At 41.6% G+C, this 18,740-nt stretch overlaps 1 protein-coding gene across 1 annotated transcript in view; it reads right to left on the bottom strand.

Annotated features, from left to right (window-relative positions):
• Nucleotides 1–6,418: 6,418 nt before the first annotated feature.
• The window catches only part of MAP2K1 (mitogen-activated protein kinase kinase 1), a 32,418-nt gene continuing 20,096 nt past the window's right edge, over nt 6,419–18,740 (bottom strand). The window contains exons 9-11 of the mRNA XM_088452761.1: nt 18,043–18,104; nt 15,732–15,777; nt 6,419–7,736 (exon numbers count right to left, since the gene is read on the bottom strand). Coding sequence (XP_088308887.1) covers nt 7,623–7,736; nt 15,732–15,777; nt 18,043–18,104 — 222 coding nt within the window. The 3' untranslated portion in view covers nt 6,419–7,622. The remainder of the gene's footprint in view (nt 7,737–15,731; nt 15,778–18,042; nt 18,105–18,740) is intronic.

Here is an 18,740-nt window from a genome sequence, read left to right as displayed (position 1 = left end):
CTGCTATCTTAACCAAGAGCAATTTATTACCCTTGGTTATACCGTAAGAAGGATCTTTTGGGAACTTGCACCAGAATATACAGTTTTGTGAAAGGGGGATATTTATTGCTAGGGTTTGTTGAATGTATTGGTGAATCTGGTTCCAAAATTCTATTACTCTGGGGCACAGCCAAAGACAGTGGTACATGTCCGCCCCTGGTGAACCACACTTAGAACAATTGGAATTATCAGATTGTCCTATTAAAAATTTGAGTTTAGGAGTAAAGTATGCCCGGTGGAGAATCTTATAGTTAATTTCTGCGTACGATACAGCAATCAACTGCTTGTTTAATCTTTGGGTGGCCATTGTTAATTGGGATAAACTAAAATCTGGGAAGACTTCTCTCCATTTAGCCAAACCACCTGTAATAGTCTCCAAATCAATAACAGAGCGAATAAATGTGTAGATGTATGAAGACGAAAAAGACTCTAAAGCCCTTAAGGTGGGTACACACCTGAAAGATATATCTGCAGATCGAGTGATCTGCTGATATATCTGCAGATGATGGTCGTTCATACACACTGAACGACCATCATCTGTGCTGCAGCGGGTCCCGGTGGCTGGGGGTGTGGCCTAATCGTGGAATGCGTGGCCACGCCCCCTTCGAAAAAAATTAAGGGAAAAAAAATGGCACTGGGGAGGGGAGTGCTGTGTGCCCCTCAGCCTGGCGCACAGCCAATGGGGGGCGCGATCAGCATGATCGCTCAACCCCCCCACCCCTTTGGCATATGAGACTGCTCGGGCTGCTGCTTTAGCAGCCTCAGACAGTCTCCCAGTGCAGCCCAGCACACAGCAGTGTGTGTTGGGCTGCTGTGGATGGGGAGCTGTGCCGGAATCGGGTAAGTAGTACCCGCTCGCGGCTCCCCCCTTCTCTCTGCACCCGTCTACTGGCGATCGGCTGATCGCCCGTACACACTTGTCGATGGACAGATATGTCTGCAGACATATCTGTTCATTGGCTGTGCAGCACAGGCAATGCGATATGTCTGTGAACAACGTTGTTCACAGACATATCGTCTGTACACAATGGCCGACGGGGGCATGATATATTGGCCGGTGTGTATCCAGCTTTAGACACAACGCATTATCCATCCGAAATTGTTTGTCTTCATCAGACATCAATCTAAGTGTTGTCATAAGATAGCTTGACATTTGTAGATAAGGAAATAGCGGAATGATAAGGTGAGGAAATTTAGCTTGCAATTGGCTAAGTGTGTGAGGTTTAAAGGTATTGTCATCTAAAAGTTGGTGTAGATATCTCAGTCCTCCGAGGTACCAGTCTCTGATATATTGTGATGATCGGCCTCTTGAAAAAGCAGGGTTATTTATTAACGGGAGAAAAAGGGAGTGAGACGGAGAAATTCCTAGGAGTGATCTGAGCTGCCTCCAAGCACTGCAAGTGGTGGAGAGGAGCACATTGTCTCTGATTTGTTTTGGCATCAGGGAAGGTTTGGTGTGTAGTAACGCTACTATGTAAGCTCTCATGAGCAGGAACCTCTTCCCTCATGTGATTCTCTTTACATTTTCTTCTACTCTCTGCTCCCCATAAGGGCACCTAACACGGGACCGCCAACTCCCGGCAGCGTATTGTGAGTGCTTTAATCACTATGTCAGCAATGTATATAAGTCGTGTCCTTGTCCTGCACTGTAATGTACTGTAAGTTACTTGTTTCTTGTTCACCTATTAGTTCTATGTACTATGTAAGGCGCTGCGGAACACTTGTGGCGCCATATAAATAAAGGATAATAATAAATGTATATCCGGACTAAATGCCTGTTCTAATGGAAATAAAGAGTAGTTGTTGGCCCCACTCATCCAATCCATGGCAAAGCGGTAATTAGCTGTTATAGAATAGCGCTTTATACAATGAAGGTTTAAACCTCCCCGGTCTGTGGTTTGTTGTAACTTATAGAGGGAGATCCTGGGGCGTGTACTAGCCCATATAAACCGTTGCATTTCTTTATTTAGTGTTTGGAGATCTTTTTTTGATATAAGAATGGGTAGCATTTTAATCAGATATAGTATACGGGGAAAAATGACCATTTTAATGACATGACATCGGCCTATGTGTGAAAGTGGTAGGGTATTCCATTTACGTAAATCTTCTAATGTTTGTGTCAAAACTTTTTTGTAGTTCACTGAGTATAAGTTAGAAGGGTGTGAAGGAAACAATACGCCCAAATACTTTAAAGTAGAATTAGTCCATTTGAATGGAAAGGTATTACTCCAGCCCCCACGAGCATTTGGATAAAATGCTAGAGCTTCTGTTTTGGAGGTATTGACCACAAATCCTGCTATCTTAGTAAAAACCTGTAGTTTATCCACTAATAAGGGAATAGCCTGTTTGGGATTATGAAAATACAATAGCAGGTCGTCTGCAAAAGCAGAAACTTTAATTTCATGATTAGCTACACGGATACCTCGCCAGGCAGACAGTTAATAATAATAATAATAATTTTATATAGCGCTTTTCTCCTAAAGGACTCAAAGTGCTTTACATTTGCCTTTACGGTACAAAATACAAAATAAGCTTAAACAAGGGACATTAGTGAAATGCTTGGGTGAAGAGGTAAGTCTTGAGTTTATTTTTGAAGGATTCTAGAGAGGAGGCCTCTAGAACTGTGCGGGGAAGTGAGTTCCATAAGGTTGGAGCCCCAAAACTGAAAGCTCGACCCCCAGACGAATTCCGGGAGATTCTAGGTACTATTAATAGTCCTTCGTCAATGGATTGCAGTAATCGAGTGGGACGGTAAGGAATCAGAAGCTGCTTTAGGTACCCTAGGCCATGGTCATGTAGGGCTTTGTAAGTTAGTAATCCAATCTTGAAAACAATTCACCATCTGACAGGCAGCCAGTGAAGGGAGTAGAGAATGGGTGTTATGTGGCTGAACGGGGCTGGTTGGTAATAGCCTGGCAGCTGCATTTTGTACCATCTGCAAACGGTGCAATTCTTTTGCTGGAAGTCCAGTTGGTAGAAATGTTGAATTAACGGATCTATAGCTAAGTTGAAGAGTAGTGGTGACAGTGGGCACCCCTGCCTGGTCCCCCTATGAAGAGAAAAACGTCTAGAATTTAACCTATTGATAGTTAAATAAGCAGTTGGGGATTTTTACAATGTTTGAAAAACATGCGTAAATTCGGGGCCAAAACCCTGGGTAGTTGTGAGGGGTCACTTGGGATGATAATATTTTGTAATAGTCAGCACCGAGACCATCTGGACCTGATGTCTTGCCGTTAGGTAGAGTACGAATAATTCCCCTCACTTCTTCCTCTGCGATAGGAGCATTTAACTGATCTCTGTCTTCTATTGCAATATATGGTAGGCCTGATTGCTGTAAGAAATCTGCACCTAAAACAGGGTCATCTGGGGGAGCAGAGTATAAGTTTTCATAATAACGTAATAATTCCTCCACTATCTGATCGGGACTCATTAAAGAGTCTAAACTTGTGGACTTGATTTTATTTATGTATTTAGGAGTTGCTTTTTGCCGTAACATAGAGGCGAGTAGCTTCCCTGATCTATTGCCCCATTTAAAGAACTTATGCTTTTGAAAGGATACGTCTATAAGAGCATTTTCGGAACATAGAGTGTCGTAAAAGGTTTTTGCCTCAACGTAGTGTTGTTTCGCTTCGTCAGATGGTGCGAGAAGATAAGTAGAATAAGTGTTTGATAAATTTCTGCTCAACTTTTTATACTCCTCTCGCATAACTTTGCGTTTGTGGGCGACATGTGCTATTATATGTCCTCTCAGGACAGGCTTGGAGGCAGCCCAGATTAGATTGATATCTTGCATATGTTGTGTATTGTCGGTCCCATAATTATTAAAGTGGGATTCCAACAATTTCTAGAAGTCCTCTGAGGTACTTAAATAGCAAGGGAACCGCCCTTAGGACCCCTTTTGTTGTTTGGCCACGTATTTATTCATGGGCATATTAATTGTTAGCCCAGGAGTAGAGATTTATATGGTTAATAATAATAATATTGTGAGCGTTATGAAAGGTAGGAGTGACTGTAATGGTACCAATGTCACTGCAAGTAATAAGTTGAACAAGATATGTCCAGGAGACAACTAAGCTGAGTACTTTTTTGAGCAGGGAAGGAAGTCAGGATTTCCCTGATTCCTCTTTTTTAATAATATCTGATCTTCATAGTAATAGTAAGTAATGTAGTGTAATCAAGATATGTCCAAGAGACAACTAAGCTGTACACTTTTAGAGCAGGGAAGGAAGTCAGGATTTCCCAGATTCCTCTCTTTTAATAATATTTGATATTACTAGTAATAGTAAGTGACGTAATGTAATCACCGATTTCAGATGAGGTGATATAACCGGCAGTCAGCTGTAGCAATGAGTGCAATGGATCAGACAGCAGGGTCCAGCTGTATCAAATGCTGTATTGTGTGTCACTTAGCTGGGGAAGATGGCAGCCAGCAGCGTGTGTATGTCCGTGTTTCGCTTACGCACCTAGCTCCGGCAGCACAGCTCTCCTCCAGAGTCGTTGGGTCAGAGGCAGAGCAACGGAGCTACAGCGGGGAGCTGTCACAGTAAGTTAGTGCAGGTTTGCACTGCTAATACCGCTCATCTGCGGCAGGGAAGCCCAGTCCTCTGAGCCGCCGAGCGGCTGGGTGGGGAAGGAAAGCAGCGTCTCCGTGTTCCGGGGCTGAGGGAGTCGCAGGGAGCAGGGCGTTGTCAGGCCGCTTATCCCCTGGTGTCCCAGCTAGTATGGGGGTGCTCCACAGAGGTGTAAGGCTTCTCAAAATTGCGGCTCTTGTGGAGTTTCAGAGGAGCTGCATTAACCATAGCCATAGCGTTGGTCCGCCCACCGGAAGTCCTTATACTCTATTTTTAATAATTTTGTGTCTTAAATAAAGTTTGTGTACATTGAACCATCAAAAACCAAAGGTTTTACTCTCTGTCATGCTAAAAATATTCCATATTTCGGAAAATATTTGGATATGAGAGACTCAACCTGTATTCAAAAAAGCCCTAAGGATACTCTACAACATAATTTAACATTTAATACAGAATATAGTGGGTACCACAAACATGTAGGAAAATTCTTTAATAAAAACTGTTATATTTTACTGAAGGATCCAGTACTATCGACCATTTTACCTAGTCAACCTAAGTTTTTCTATAGAAGAGCCCTGAATTTGAAAGATAAATTGGTGTCCAGGGCGTTTGTTGAGAAACCAATCGGAGGACGCTTAAGGAACCAAGGATTTCACAGGTGTGGGGAATGTAGCATGTGCAGAAGTTGTCCTTCAGATACCAGGAAACAACTTAATTTCATGGAAAATAATTTAAAATACACCAGTTTATTACGTGTAATAGCAAATATGCTATATATGCTACTAAATGCACATGCAATAAACTTTACATAGGGAAAACTACAAGGTCATTAAAAATTAGATGGGCGGAACACGTCCGCAACATCCGTAAAGGTTTAATCACACACCCTTTCTCACTCCATTTGAAAGAAATGCACGATAGCTCTGTAGATCAGATCAACGCCTTTTGGGGAATAGAAGTCATGAAAGACCAATGGCGCAATAATGATAAAGACATCAGACTATCAAAAGCGGAGATGAGGCAGATTTATAATTTAGGCACATTAACACAAAAACGGCCTGAATCATGAATTTGAATTGAGGTGGTTCCTATGATCTTTTTATGATTTACCCACTTGGTTTGTTTTTTATTTATTTTTTTATGCATTTTATGAGTAATATGAATGTTATATAAATTTATTGTAATTTTGTTTTTGGTATGGATGTCGGTATCAGGATTATAGCTTAATATGCATCCTGGTATTGTGGCAATGTAGCCCTCAGTCCTGAGTCTCCTATTATTATAACAACCCATTTTAAATGAATTGCAGCAATAATGTGAAAGAAGTTATACCACTTCCTCCTTATGTTTTTATTTCATTTTATTTTGATGTATATATCTGTTATGGATGTTTGTATTAGGACTCGGTCCCGTTACTGTGGCAACTTAGGAGACGCCGGATGTCTCCTCCGCTCTGGGAGCTATCACCATAGCAACATATTTGAATAGATTGCGGTAGTGACGAGAGAGTAGCCACACCGCTTTCTCCCTATGTTGTAGTACGGATGTTTCCATAGTGACAGAGACCCGGGGGATTGAGGTGTTTTCGACCGACCCTATTACAGATGTGATGGGTGTGTGTGTCATGTCTTCCATCCACATGTCATTGTTGATTCTGTCTCTCTTCCCCACACACTTGTCAGTTCTGGGAGAATGCTGGTTAGTGATCTGCCGGACTCACACCCATAAAGGAAACAGGATTAGAGGATCTGACAGAAAACAAATAGGGGATAATATCTGCACACACTCACACAGATCAGGGAAGATTCTTTGTAACATATTTATTATAGGCAAAGATAATACATCTGAAGATTCCAGAAGTACAGGTTATAAGGACTGAAGGCTTCCGATGGTAGATATAGCCTCCCCACCATCACATAGGAGTGTTAGCTGTAAGGAGCAGGGTGCTTACACACACTCTGTTAGGAAATGAATGAGGCGGAGAAGCCTGACACAGCAAGAGGATGCGGATTCATCACATCACATTCAAATATAAAATAAATATGAAAAGTTATGACAAGGGAAGAGGCACAGGCAGGAGGCAGACCCACTGCTGGACACACACGCTACCTCTCTACCGGAGCCACATGCATGTCTTCTCAGCTTTGTATATTTCCTGTCCATTGCTAGTGTACATGTAGAACACAGGCTCCACTGAAACCGATTCATTTACTTTGGCAGTTATAACATTTCACATTTGTTTATCATGTATATTTGATTCATCATAAATACAAAGACACTGAGTGGTTTGTACCAATAGAGATTAAGTGCAACAGACAGGTGAGTGCTCCGGCAGAGAGGAGATCACTTCTCCAGAATAAATCCCCCACAAAAGGCAAACTCTTACAAGGTGACCTGGGTTATGGCTTTGGACGCTAGTTCCAACTAGCTGCATGGAACGCGCATGGCTTGTCTCGGCAGATGGCACAGACTACAGGGCTGACGGGCTGGAAAGCATTCATGGCATGCTGGGCAGTCTCATGTGCAACCAGTAAAAGCCGATTTCAACCAAGAATGTGACGAAAAATATTTTATAGAGAAAAATAGTTGGATAATTAATGTTAGAAAATAAAACTATATTGTATCTTTGCCAGTTATGTAACCTGGACAGACAGACCGCAATATGATATGTAATGCAGCCTCTGGCTGAGATTGGTTCCACATGGGACTGGCCCACCGAATCCTTTGTTGGTAAATTAATATGGACAGTTTATTCACCTCCTAAAACACAGACTGGGATTTCTCCTGAAAGCATCACAGGTACCACAAAGCATCATGGGATAAAAGCAGGTGAAGCCCACAAGAGACACGGGGGGATACATCTATTCTTGACCCATGCCCTGCAGACCCTTCTTTGAATGAAGGGGTAACGAGAATGAAAATAAACCATTTCTTTTTGGCACATTCTGCAGGATCAGGATATGTCGGCGGTGGCTCTCTGCCTGGACCAACTTCTCATCGTGCTTCGCGTCACACTCCGGCGGCATGAGTTGGGGTGCTGGGTTGTTTTAGGCCCATAGTAGAACAGAGCCATCCAGCAAAGTCCACCTCTTCCAACTCTGCAGTCTTAATGAAACTGTGAACCTGAGTGGGAAGATGGATACAATGAACATATCTATGGGTATGTGTTTCCCTAAGAAACTTGCAGTCAATATTTATAATACATGTAAATTATGCACTTAGTATTGTGTTGTATGGTTCCCACAAAAAGCACAACTACGCCCGCAAGTGGTGCACCCCACAGTAAGATTCAACAGTGCAAAACAATTCAGAGAGAAAGGAAAAAAAAAAAGACTCTTATAGGGAGCACACTTTATCAAGAAACACATCATTCATATGTGCATATCCTAATATATAGATCCAAATGATGCTCCTCATTGTATTAATTCTGATCACTAACAAAATGTATATGTGGCTATAGTTAAAACTTCACTTTTAATAAACTATTTTAGAATATCATACGAAAAAAGGAAATAATGGTGTGGGAGGACACTTTCCACTATGAATCGTTAATTATTTCTGCCATACGCAGGACATACTTAATGTCTATCCATCTCATAGAGTTAATATTCAAAGCCTCTGTGCTGACGGTTCAAGAATAAATACATATAATGATATAATAGAGAATAAATAAATACGCCAGCATGTCATCTGGTTAATTGAAAGACCAATGGCAAAAATAACCAATCAAGATATATGTAAAATTGGCAGCCTATGCTGTAATAATCTGTCAACCTTATACCTCCATCTTACATTTCAATAAACATTTAAATCTACACATCAAATATTGGCACAAAAAAAGTGCAATAATGCATGGATTAGATCATTCTCAAGACCCCAGAGATTCATAAATAAAGATCTATATAGAAATTCATAACAGTGGTGTATGTGTGTGTGTATATATATATATATATATATATATAACCCAGAGATCGTTGTAGTATATTGTCCAATTTTCAATTATTCTAGCAGATACATATCTTTAAAGAAAAAATAATATAAAGTACACTATCCGATGGGTCCAATGGTAATGATGGAAACCTGAAATGCATATGATCCAATAATAATTGCAAGCTGTATTTATAGCATATTGTCCTGGTAAACTTGTCCTAGTAATAATGGGTGCAATAGGTATATAGCAAATACAAATCACTGTTTAATAATGCAATCCTTATATCAAGACCCAGAGATCTGAGGCTAGCTGTCTCGTTGCTGTGTACTATACAGCAGGACAGATCTGGTTCACCCCCAGACAATATAACAATAGTGACAAGATGTGTGATATATTTACTACCAAAGTGGTTAAAAGCCTGCTCCGTGTCTTGATGCACCGCACATGGGGTACTGCTCAGTGTCCGTTCAGCAAGCAGGTCTCAGCGGTAATCCCCGTCCGACAGTATTGCGTGCCTGTGCTGCAGGTCGCTGGGTAGGCCTCAGCAGTCGTAGATGAAAGGCCAGCTGATGCGGTCACGTGTGCGTCCACACGTGACCTGTCTGGGTGGAGTCTGACGTACCTTTCGCAAGAAAGTGCTTGGTAACAGAATAGCCCATACTTACTCTAGTTCCCTGTGGCCTTAAATGTGATATTCATCCAATCCATGTCCACATAATTGATAGACAGGAACAGGGGGCCAATCATGATAGCCATATGTAATTAAAGGGGAATTCTTAGATTGTGGATAAGGAAATAGGGGATGTAGTTATGTGACCGGCGTTTGCGGCTGCCGGTCATAATCCCGATGCCGGAATGCAGAACGATGCGGGCCCGAGCGAGGAGAGGGGGGGTAAGAGGGATAGGTTTAGGGCACCCCAGGGGGGAGGTTAGGGTTTGGAACCCCTAAAGGAGGGTTGGAGGGGGGGGGGGGGGGGGGAGAGAGAGGGGAGGGTTAGCTGCACTTGCCTCCGCTGTCAGGATTTCCTCCCTACGGCCAGCCGCAGTCGGGATTCAATAATCAAATGTGCTATAATGAATCAATAATAATATTTCCATTATTAAGGTGTAGTGAAGTGATTATGTAAAAAAAAAAAATGCTGAACATGTGTAAAGGTGAAAGTTAAAAAAGGTCAAAGGTTTGATAAAAATCAAAAAATCAAAATGGTAAATACGTGAATATGACCCAGACACCAACACAAATTCCTGCAAAGGAATAACACGCTCCAGTGTGTAATCTAGAGGAAGCGTGTAAAAAGTCCCCATAAAGTGATACTACTAAGAGTGACAAATAATAAACAGTGCAAAGTTAGGCCATGATAAAACCACAATATGACATGGTAATGTGCAAACAAGTGAAAAACTAAGGAATTAGTATCTATATAATGCTCAACCCCATGCTGAAATAAGGAAGAGATGTTCAGTTGGACAGGAAAGCCCCATAATTGATATATTCATTCCTTCCGGGGCTACTGCTCCTAGTTTGAATGCCCATTCACTCTTTTTCCTAAGGAGATTATTGACGAGGTCCCCACCTTGGATTCCCAAAGATATTTTCTCCAAACCACATACCTTCAATTCATCCCAAGAACCCATGTGATGTTTCAAAAAGTGTCTCGCTACGGTGGTAATTTTTCTCATTCTGAGTAGATCAGTCTTAGCATTGCGGACATTACCGATATGTTCCTGGGTACAGTGTTTAAGGGGTCTGGTAGTCATTTCTATGTATCTCATATTACGGCTACAGGCGATGCAATAGACCACACCCTCTGTCCTGCAATTAAAGTAATCCTTGATCTTAAGTGTATTTCCATATTTGTCAATGATACAGTCACCTCTGGTCATATATTTGCAAGCCTTGTATTTCCCACATGGGAATGTTCCTGGAGCGATATCTCGTAGTTGTTTCTGCTTGGTGAAGTGACTGTGGACAAATTGATCCCTTATGTTCCTAGAACGACGCCAGCTAATAGATATTTGGGGTCCTAAAGCATTCTTAAGATCCGGGTCAAACATTAAATAGGCCAGTGTTTCTGTAATGCCTGTTTTATTGATCTCCACTCTTGGCAAAAGTTGCCAATCATCCTAAGTTTTGCTTTCGAAGACTTTTGTCTTTTATCCTTAAACACCGGTTGTTCTCTATCCACATGCTCAACTGCGCTCTGTGCTTATTTGATTGAGGTGTTACTTTAACCCCCTCTTTTTAATCGTTGTGTTAAGTCAGCGCATTGTGTTTCATATTGATTATAATCTGAACAATTGTGCTTCATCTGCAGCAATCCCCCCTTAGGGATGTTTTCAATAGTGGGGGGGGGGGGGGGGGGGAATGGGAACTGGTTTGGTGTAGCAGAGAGTTAGTAGAGGTCTCTTTCCTATATAGATTAGTGGATATCATTCCCTCCTCATTTTTAATTTGTCAGGACTATTCTTCACTTCATATATTGCAGCAAATTTTGCTTCCAAATGTTTGTCTGGAGAATACGGGCAGCGATCCCGTTACCTCTCGCATACTAAGCGAGCGCTCTACCATTTGAGATAATTCCCCTTTGATGATTATTATGTTATTAATTATACACCTGATTTCTAGTGAATAGAAATCTTTCACGGCTATTACTCTATATATTTGCAACTAGGTTTATTCATTTTATCAATATGTAAGGTATGGATACAAAGCCTAATATACAATCAACAGCCCGTAAGGATTTCCCTGTAGGTTTCTCTATATTGCCTATTAGTTTATTTATTCCCTATCCACAATCTAAGAATTCCCCTTTAATTACATATGGATATCATGATTGGCCCCCTGTCCCTGTCTATCAATTATGCGGACATGGATTGGATGAAGATCACATTTAAGGCCACTGGGAACTAGGGGAAGTAAGGGCTATTCTGTGACCAAGCACTTTCTTGCGAAACGTATTTCAGGCTCCACCATACAGGTCACTTGTGGACGCACACGTGAACGGTATCAGCTGTCCTTCAATCTACTACCGCAGAGACCTACACAGCGACCTGCAGCACAGCCACGCAGTACTGTTGGAAGGGGATTACCGCTGAGACCTGGTCGCTGAACGGACACTGAGCAGTAACCCTGGCGCGGTGTACCAAGACACGGAGCAGGTTTTTAACCACTTTGGTGGTATTATTATTATCATTTATTTATATGGCGCCACAAGTGTACGTACCAAATTGTTGACAAGCAACTTACAGAACAATACAATACTGGACCAGGACATGGATAATATATATTGCTACATTAGCAATCATAACACCCAGATAAGCAACAGAGCATAAGCAAAAAAGTGTTAGGTGCCCTAATGGTAAGTAAGAAGTAGATGAAACTAAAGTAGGGAGAAGCACAGGAGGGTAGAGGGCTCTGCTACATTCATATCACACAATTTGTCACCATTGTTTTATTGCCTGGAGGTGAACCGGATCTGTCCTGCTGTATAGTACACAGCAACGAGACAGCTAGCCTCCGATCGCTGGGACTTGTCCTGCTATATAGCATACAGCAACGAGACAGCTAGCCTCCGATCTCTGGGACTTGTCCTGCTATATAGCATACAGTAACGAGACAGCTAGCCTCCGATCTCTGGGACTTGTCCTGCTATATAGCATACAGCAACGAGACAGCTAGACTCCGATCTCTGGGACTTGTCCTGCTATATAGCATACAGCAATGAGACAACTAGCCTCCGATCTCTGGGACTTGGCCTGCTATATAGCATACAGCAACGAGACAGCTAGCCTCAGATCTTTGGGACCTGTCCTGCTATATAGTATACAGCAACGAGACGGCTAGCTTCAGATCTCTGGGACCTGTCCGGCTATATAGTATACAGCAACGAGACGGCTAGCCTCAGATCTCTGGGACCTGTCCTTGCAATTATTATTGGATCATATGTATTTCAGGTTATCATCATTACCATTGGGACCCATCGGATAGTGTACTTTATTTTTTTCTTAATTTAAAGATATACAGTATATCTGCTAGAATCATTGAAAATTGGACAATATACTACAAAGATCTTTGGGTTAAAAGAGTGCATCCTGCCTAAGGAATAATTTGCAATACATACCGGATTACATGCATTCCGTTTTCCAGTACTAACATTGACCTGATATATTACAAAGATCTCTGGGTTTAGAATGAGTGCATCCTGTTTAGGGAATAATTTGTAATATATACTGAATTACATGCACTCAGGGTTCCCAGTATTAACATTGAACTGATTGATGCTATAACATTGAGTGCAGGATTACCCTGATAATATATCATACTTCAGGTTAAAAGAAGGCTGTACTTCATTTAAATTTTTTATTTTTTTTGGAATATCTTGTAACATACATTGCATTACAAGCACTCCAATTTTTAAATTTAAGTTTGTTTATTTTTGTTTTTTCTTTTCTGCAGTGCTGATTTTGGTTAACATACTGGGATGCCAGTATTAGATAGAGATATATAGATCTTTATTTATGAATCTCGATGGGGTCTTGGGAATGATTTAATCCATGCATTATTGCACTTTTTTAGTGACAATATTTGATGTGTAGATTTAAATGTTTATTGAAATGTAAGATGGAGGTAAAGGTTGACAGATTATTACAGCATAGGCTGCCATTGGTCTTTCAATTAGCCGTATGACATGCTGGCGTATTTATTTATTTGTATCATATTATATGTATTTATTCTTGAACCGTCAGCACAGAGGCTTTGAATATTAACTCTGTGAGATTGATACATTAATTATTTCTGTCATATGCAGGACATACTTAACGATTCATGGTATAAAGTGTCCTCTGACACCATTAGTACTTTTTCCCTAAATAAACTATTTTAGAATATCATATTAAATGTGAAGTTTTAACATATACATTTTGTTAATGATCAGAATTAGTACAATGACGATCATTTGGATCTATATATTAGGATATGAAAATATGATTGTGTTTCCTGATAAAGTGTGCACCCTATAAGTCTTTTTTCTTCCTTTCTCTCTGGATTGTTTTGCATGTATGTGATGGCCATCAAGCCGCGCCCCCGAGCTCTGCTTAACAGCCACGCCCCCGAGCTCTGCTTAACAGCCACGCCCCCGAGCTCTGCTTAACAGAGGAGCAACTGAGGCTGGTATATAAAATGACATGACTTAATGGTGCTCTGAACCTGTAATATAAAGAGGTATGATTGAGGGGCTCGGGCTGGCATATAATGGAGCATGACAGGGAAGCTCTGGGTATATAAGGGGGCTCTGAGGACAGACATTTTACAGTAAGGAAAATCATAAATACATTTATTTTAAGATATTTGTTTTACAGTTTTTTTAGCAAAAGATTTTCTCAGCAAAGAACCTAATTGTTGGAAGGCAAACAGAATTTTTTTTGCGGACATCTGTTCAAAGTCATTTTCTGAATACAACACTCCAAGGGAAAAAAAAAAAGCTTGGACACCCCTGCTAAAGCAACTCTGCAAACACAATGCAATTCTGTTCTGCCCAGTTCTTATTTATAGTACAGTTACGAAAGTGCAGTAAACAAGGTTTATTAGACAGTGATGTATTATACAGGAGGAGGGTGGGGTTTATACAGAGCTGCATCCATTTGTTTAAACACAGATTAATGTATTGGAATCAATGTTACAAAATATTTTCAGTTGTATTTATTTGGAATTGCTGTGTACAGGTCCCTCTCTTTTCTACATGAGCTGCCAGTGTCACTTATGGTATAGCTCCCGCCGGTCACAGACTAAGCCTAGATCAAGCTTTACAATCTACACACTGCACTATTAATTTAATTAGTAAATATTGCAGCTATATTTAGTGTTGAGGAAAGTAAAAAAAAAAAAAAAAATCACAAAAATAATTCCTTTATCTTATTAAAATCTTTTTATAAATATAAATGGTACAATTCTGATTATTAAGTTCTTTTAATTAGAATAGAACCTTATAGTCACTAGAATTATTTTTTTTGTATCTTGCTGCTAAAATGCTCCTCGTCAGTATTTATGTTCTCCACCCAGCCAATCAGTGGCAGTCAATGCAGATGTTTAGTATAAAGGTAAAAAAGAAAAAAATATTATTTTTTGGGGTTTTATCGTGAGGAATGGCGAGTTCATATATTTTACAATTGTAACAAAGCACAATGAGCTGGTTCTAGCACTTGCATGAATGCAGCTTTCTATTCCCTGCAGGAAGAGGAGCACAGGGCTGTATAAAGGTGCAGATACCTAGATTCAGTCCCATGGATCTGCCAGGTGTGGCACTAGTAGATATTCTGCTAACCAAACCTTTTCTTTCACAATTTGCTATTTTTTTCTTTTCAAACAACTAAAGATTGTGTGTGTCCTCAGTCTCAGCACATGGTAGGTTTGAGGCGGTGGAAAAAGGGGCACTGGGAATATGGGGACACACAGCCCTATCTAATACTGCATTATAATTAGCCCATGGCTGGCATCACAATCTTTGGAGTGCACATTAGGATTTGTAAGGAGCCTGGTGACTGTGACTATATAAATAACTAACAATATTTCACAAGAAAAGATAGGTCTACATGATTGAGTAGCTGAAAGCAAATCAGTTTTGCAGATGGATCTTGCAGAATGTACGCATCTAAAGATGCCCATACATCTGCCACGGATCGTCGCGATGCAGGGAATCAATCGGAAATTTCCGATCGCCCACCATCGCTGACATTTGACATGTTAAATGTCAAAGATTTGATGATCGTGATAATTTTTTGATCTTGATCGTCAAAATCCAACAGTTTGGACAATCCATCTCTGATGGCAGGGGCCCATAAGGGGGATTCAATCGCATCTCCACTTGTGGCTGAAATGGGGTATCTGGGCACGCACATGTACACTAGGCAGAGCTGATCGTATGTATCACAGACGCATCTCTTGCACCTAGTATAAAGCTGGTGCAAGCGCACTATGATAATGATGAAACTAAGTATACAGCTGCGGCTGCATAGAAGTGTACAGTGCTGCAGGCAGGTGAATATACACATATAGTTCCGTACAAGCAGAGCAAGTACAATTGCAGCTGACTTCAACAATGCAATGGTCCTAAAATGTGTTTGACGTTAGTGTCCCTGTATAAGAAAGCATTGCCTTTCAGAAACCAGAATAATGGGAGGAAAGTTATTACCATAAGCTGTTTGAGATCCGCTCTCTCTGCTGGATTTTTCACCAAGCTGGAAAACACAAAGAACACCACCGATTGCAAGACTGTAAGCTTAAATAGAATGTCCACTAGTTTTATTACTTTCTTTTAATGTGTGACACAAAGTTTCATTTAAACTTGTCTGCAGCACTAAGGATGGCATTACACATGCTTTATTACAGCTACAGGACTATGCTTCAATGCTGGCTATTCTGCATGGATTATTGGCAGAGCTATGTTATGGGACAGAACATTGTCCCTTAGCTCCAATTTATTTATCACTAACGGAGCGATTCAGCACTGCAGGCTCCTAGCTGGAAGGCAGCACTGCCCGCGATACCACCATAACAGCTAACGGCTTTCCAACATATAAGAGAATGGAACTGCGGCTGCCTACTGTAACAATTGGGAGAGGAAGAGACCAGTCTACTTTACTCATTTCATCAGAAATCTCCTGCTCATGTCATCCTTCAGCTTGACGTAACTTAGAGTGGTGCTGACTGATGTGCTCAAACTAAAACAAAAATCCCGCCGCAAGGGATCATGAAATAGTATTCGTTAATGGACATGCAATACTGATTTTGAGCAGCAGGTGGCGCTTATGTAAATACTGCATTATGAATGTGTGTGTTCTGTATAGCAAACATTGTGAAGTGCATATAGCTCATAACAGAGGGCCTGATTCAGAGCTATACGTAAACCCGATGGTTTACACACAACTCCGATATTTAATCATTGGCGCATGCGATGAATCTGTACTGCGCATGTGCCAATCACTGACTGTGACAGTGGTTGCAGTCCCTCTAAACCGCAGCATGATCAACCTGATGTGGTCGTTTGGGGGTGGGAACGAGACGGCCAGCATTCTTAAAAATGTGGGCGTGTCGGACCAGTTTTTAAGGCGTGCCAAGGCTAGGGTCTGCGGATTTCCTGGCCCCGGCAGAGTGAAAACACTGGCCATCCTGCGTAACCCGACGGTCACTCAGATGGCCAATGTTTTCACTGCAGCGGATCACAGTAGCTTGCAGGAGGCGTCTATTACACAAGACGGCTCCTACAGTATCCGTATATTTCCACACAGCTGCTGCATCCAAAGACACAGCGGCTGTGTGTACAGCGTACAATTCTGAATCAGCCCATAATTTGTACATACATCAGATGTTGCATATGTATATTCAATTTGAATTGCGTACTGTGTAATAAAAAGGTCAGTGTGCCCGCTCCCCAAATCCTTATATACGAGACCACATCAAGCATGAGGTTCCTCTACTTCAGTAAAGACCAGCCCAAAGCTAATAACATTGAGGGGACGCACAGAACAGCACTTTCTCTCCATAGACTACCGGCTCCACACTAAAAAGTGCTGGGTGTCTTCTCACCTGGTCTGTGGAGGCTGGGGTAATTTATACCCCTGTATTGCTATACATGCATATACTCACTAACACACGCTTATCTGTACCCTTTAGGGCAGCCAAACACGATATCCCGATCCGTGGGATCCTGGGATTTTAATCCTAGGATTGGAGGCAACAATCCCGGAATTTCAGGATTATTTAAACCGCGGAGGCGGCATCCTCTGGCCCGGTACAGCCAGTACCAACTATTTCTGGTCTGGGCTGCAAGGGCTCTTCCGCCGGCTTGGCCGCAGCCCGGGCTGTGACCTATAGACGGCAATGCGGCGGTGTGATGTCATAGGTCACGCAGCCGCATGCCGTCAGTCCAGCCCACAGTGCACTGTCCGCACAGACTCTGCAGTAGTGAAGTGACCAAGGCGGGCGAGGGAGGCACTGGGAGCTCCTCTCTTCTTCCATTGCGTCTCTGCAAGTTGAAGTGGCTGAGCCTACGACAGAGTCTGACAGGTGAGATCAGGTCATTCTTCAGTGGGGGACAGGAACAATGAATGTGTTTTGTTTGTTTTTTCTGTGGGGGCTAATGGTTGTGTGTGTTTGTTTTTTTTATAGTTAAATAGTTTCTTTGTACAATTCATCCCGGGATTACAAATATGGGGCGGGATTGTCTTCCCTAGTATCCCTCTATGGCCGATTAGCCAGCAAATTACTCAGCTTCATCTCTTAGCTAATATTTGTACATGGATCACTCATGAGGACCATTATTCTGTCAGCATAGAAATAGATGAGCAGCATCTTTTACACCTCTATATCATCTATGATTAGATATGGGAATATGGAGCTACCATCTGGATGCTAGAAATAATTCACTTGCATAAGTAAAACAGCACAGGGCACGCTGCCAGCTCTTCTTGTCAAGATGAGCGCCATGTGGTGGCGAAACTCACCATTTATTCACAAAGTCCTGGAACTCTGCTCCAAACACTCTGCTGGGCAACTTGGGAGGAGGCTGCACATGGGGAAAATACAAGATGAGCACACTTACCCTCACATTGTAAGAACATTGCAAAATAGGTAAATGAGACTGTTACACACAGCAGTAGAGAGACTGCACCAGATTTCTTTGCTCAGTGAGACATCTGCACTTCAATCCCTCAGAGAAGTCAAGTAAGCCATAGGGATGAACAACAGAAGCCGATGGTTTTAAACCATCAATGTTCCTGATTCGTGGAAGTACTTTTTACATCGAATTGTGAGTATTTGATGGCTTCCAGCCAACGGATGCTGCTATCTGATGCCCATCCAATGGCAGACAGCTTCTATGCAGCTGGGAACACCTGGAAATGGTTTCCACTCCTCAGCTCTGAATGCTTCTGAGCATAGTTTAACCATCAAAGTTATACCATTGGAATGTTCTCGATGCTACGGCTAGTAGCCATCGCATTGCTGGATTTGATGTTGGAAGTACGGCAAAGATTCAAAGATAGGCTACTTATGTTCATCCCTAGAAAGCCATATACACCATATATACACTTAATTTATAAAACACAAACAGAAGGAGGCAGATAAGAACGTTCTAGAAATGCTTGTTACACAGCAAAGATGGAAATTAAGTGATATATTTCTATTTTAAGCAAGACCTTTA

The sequence above is a fragment of the Taudactylus pleione genome, unplaced genomic scaffold (genome assembly GCF_031769625.1).
Source record: "Taudactylus pleione unplaced genomic scaffold, aTauple2 ptg000556l, whole genome shotgun sequence".
In the NCBI taxonomy this organism is placed as follows: Eukaryota; Metazoa; Chordata; class Amphibia; order Anura; family Myobatrachidae; genus Taudactylus; species Taudactylus pleione.
This window is presented reverse-complemented; position numbering and strand designations above follow the sequence as displayed.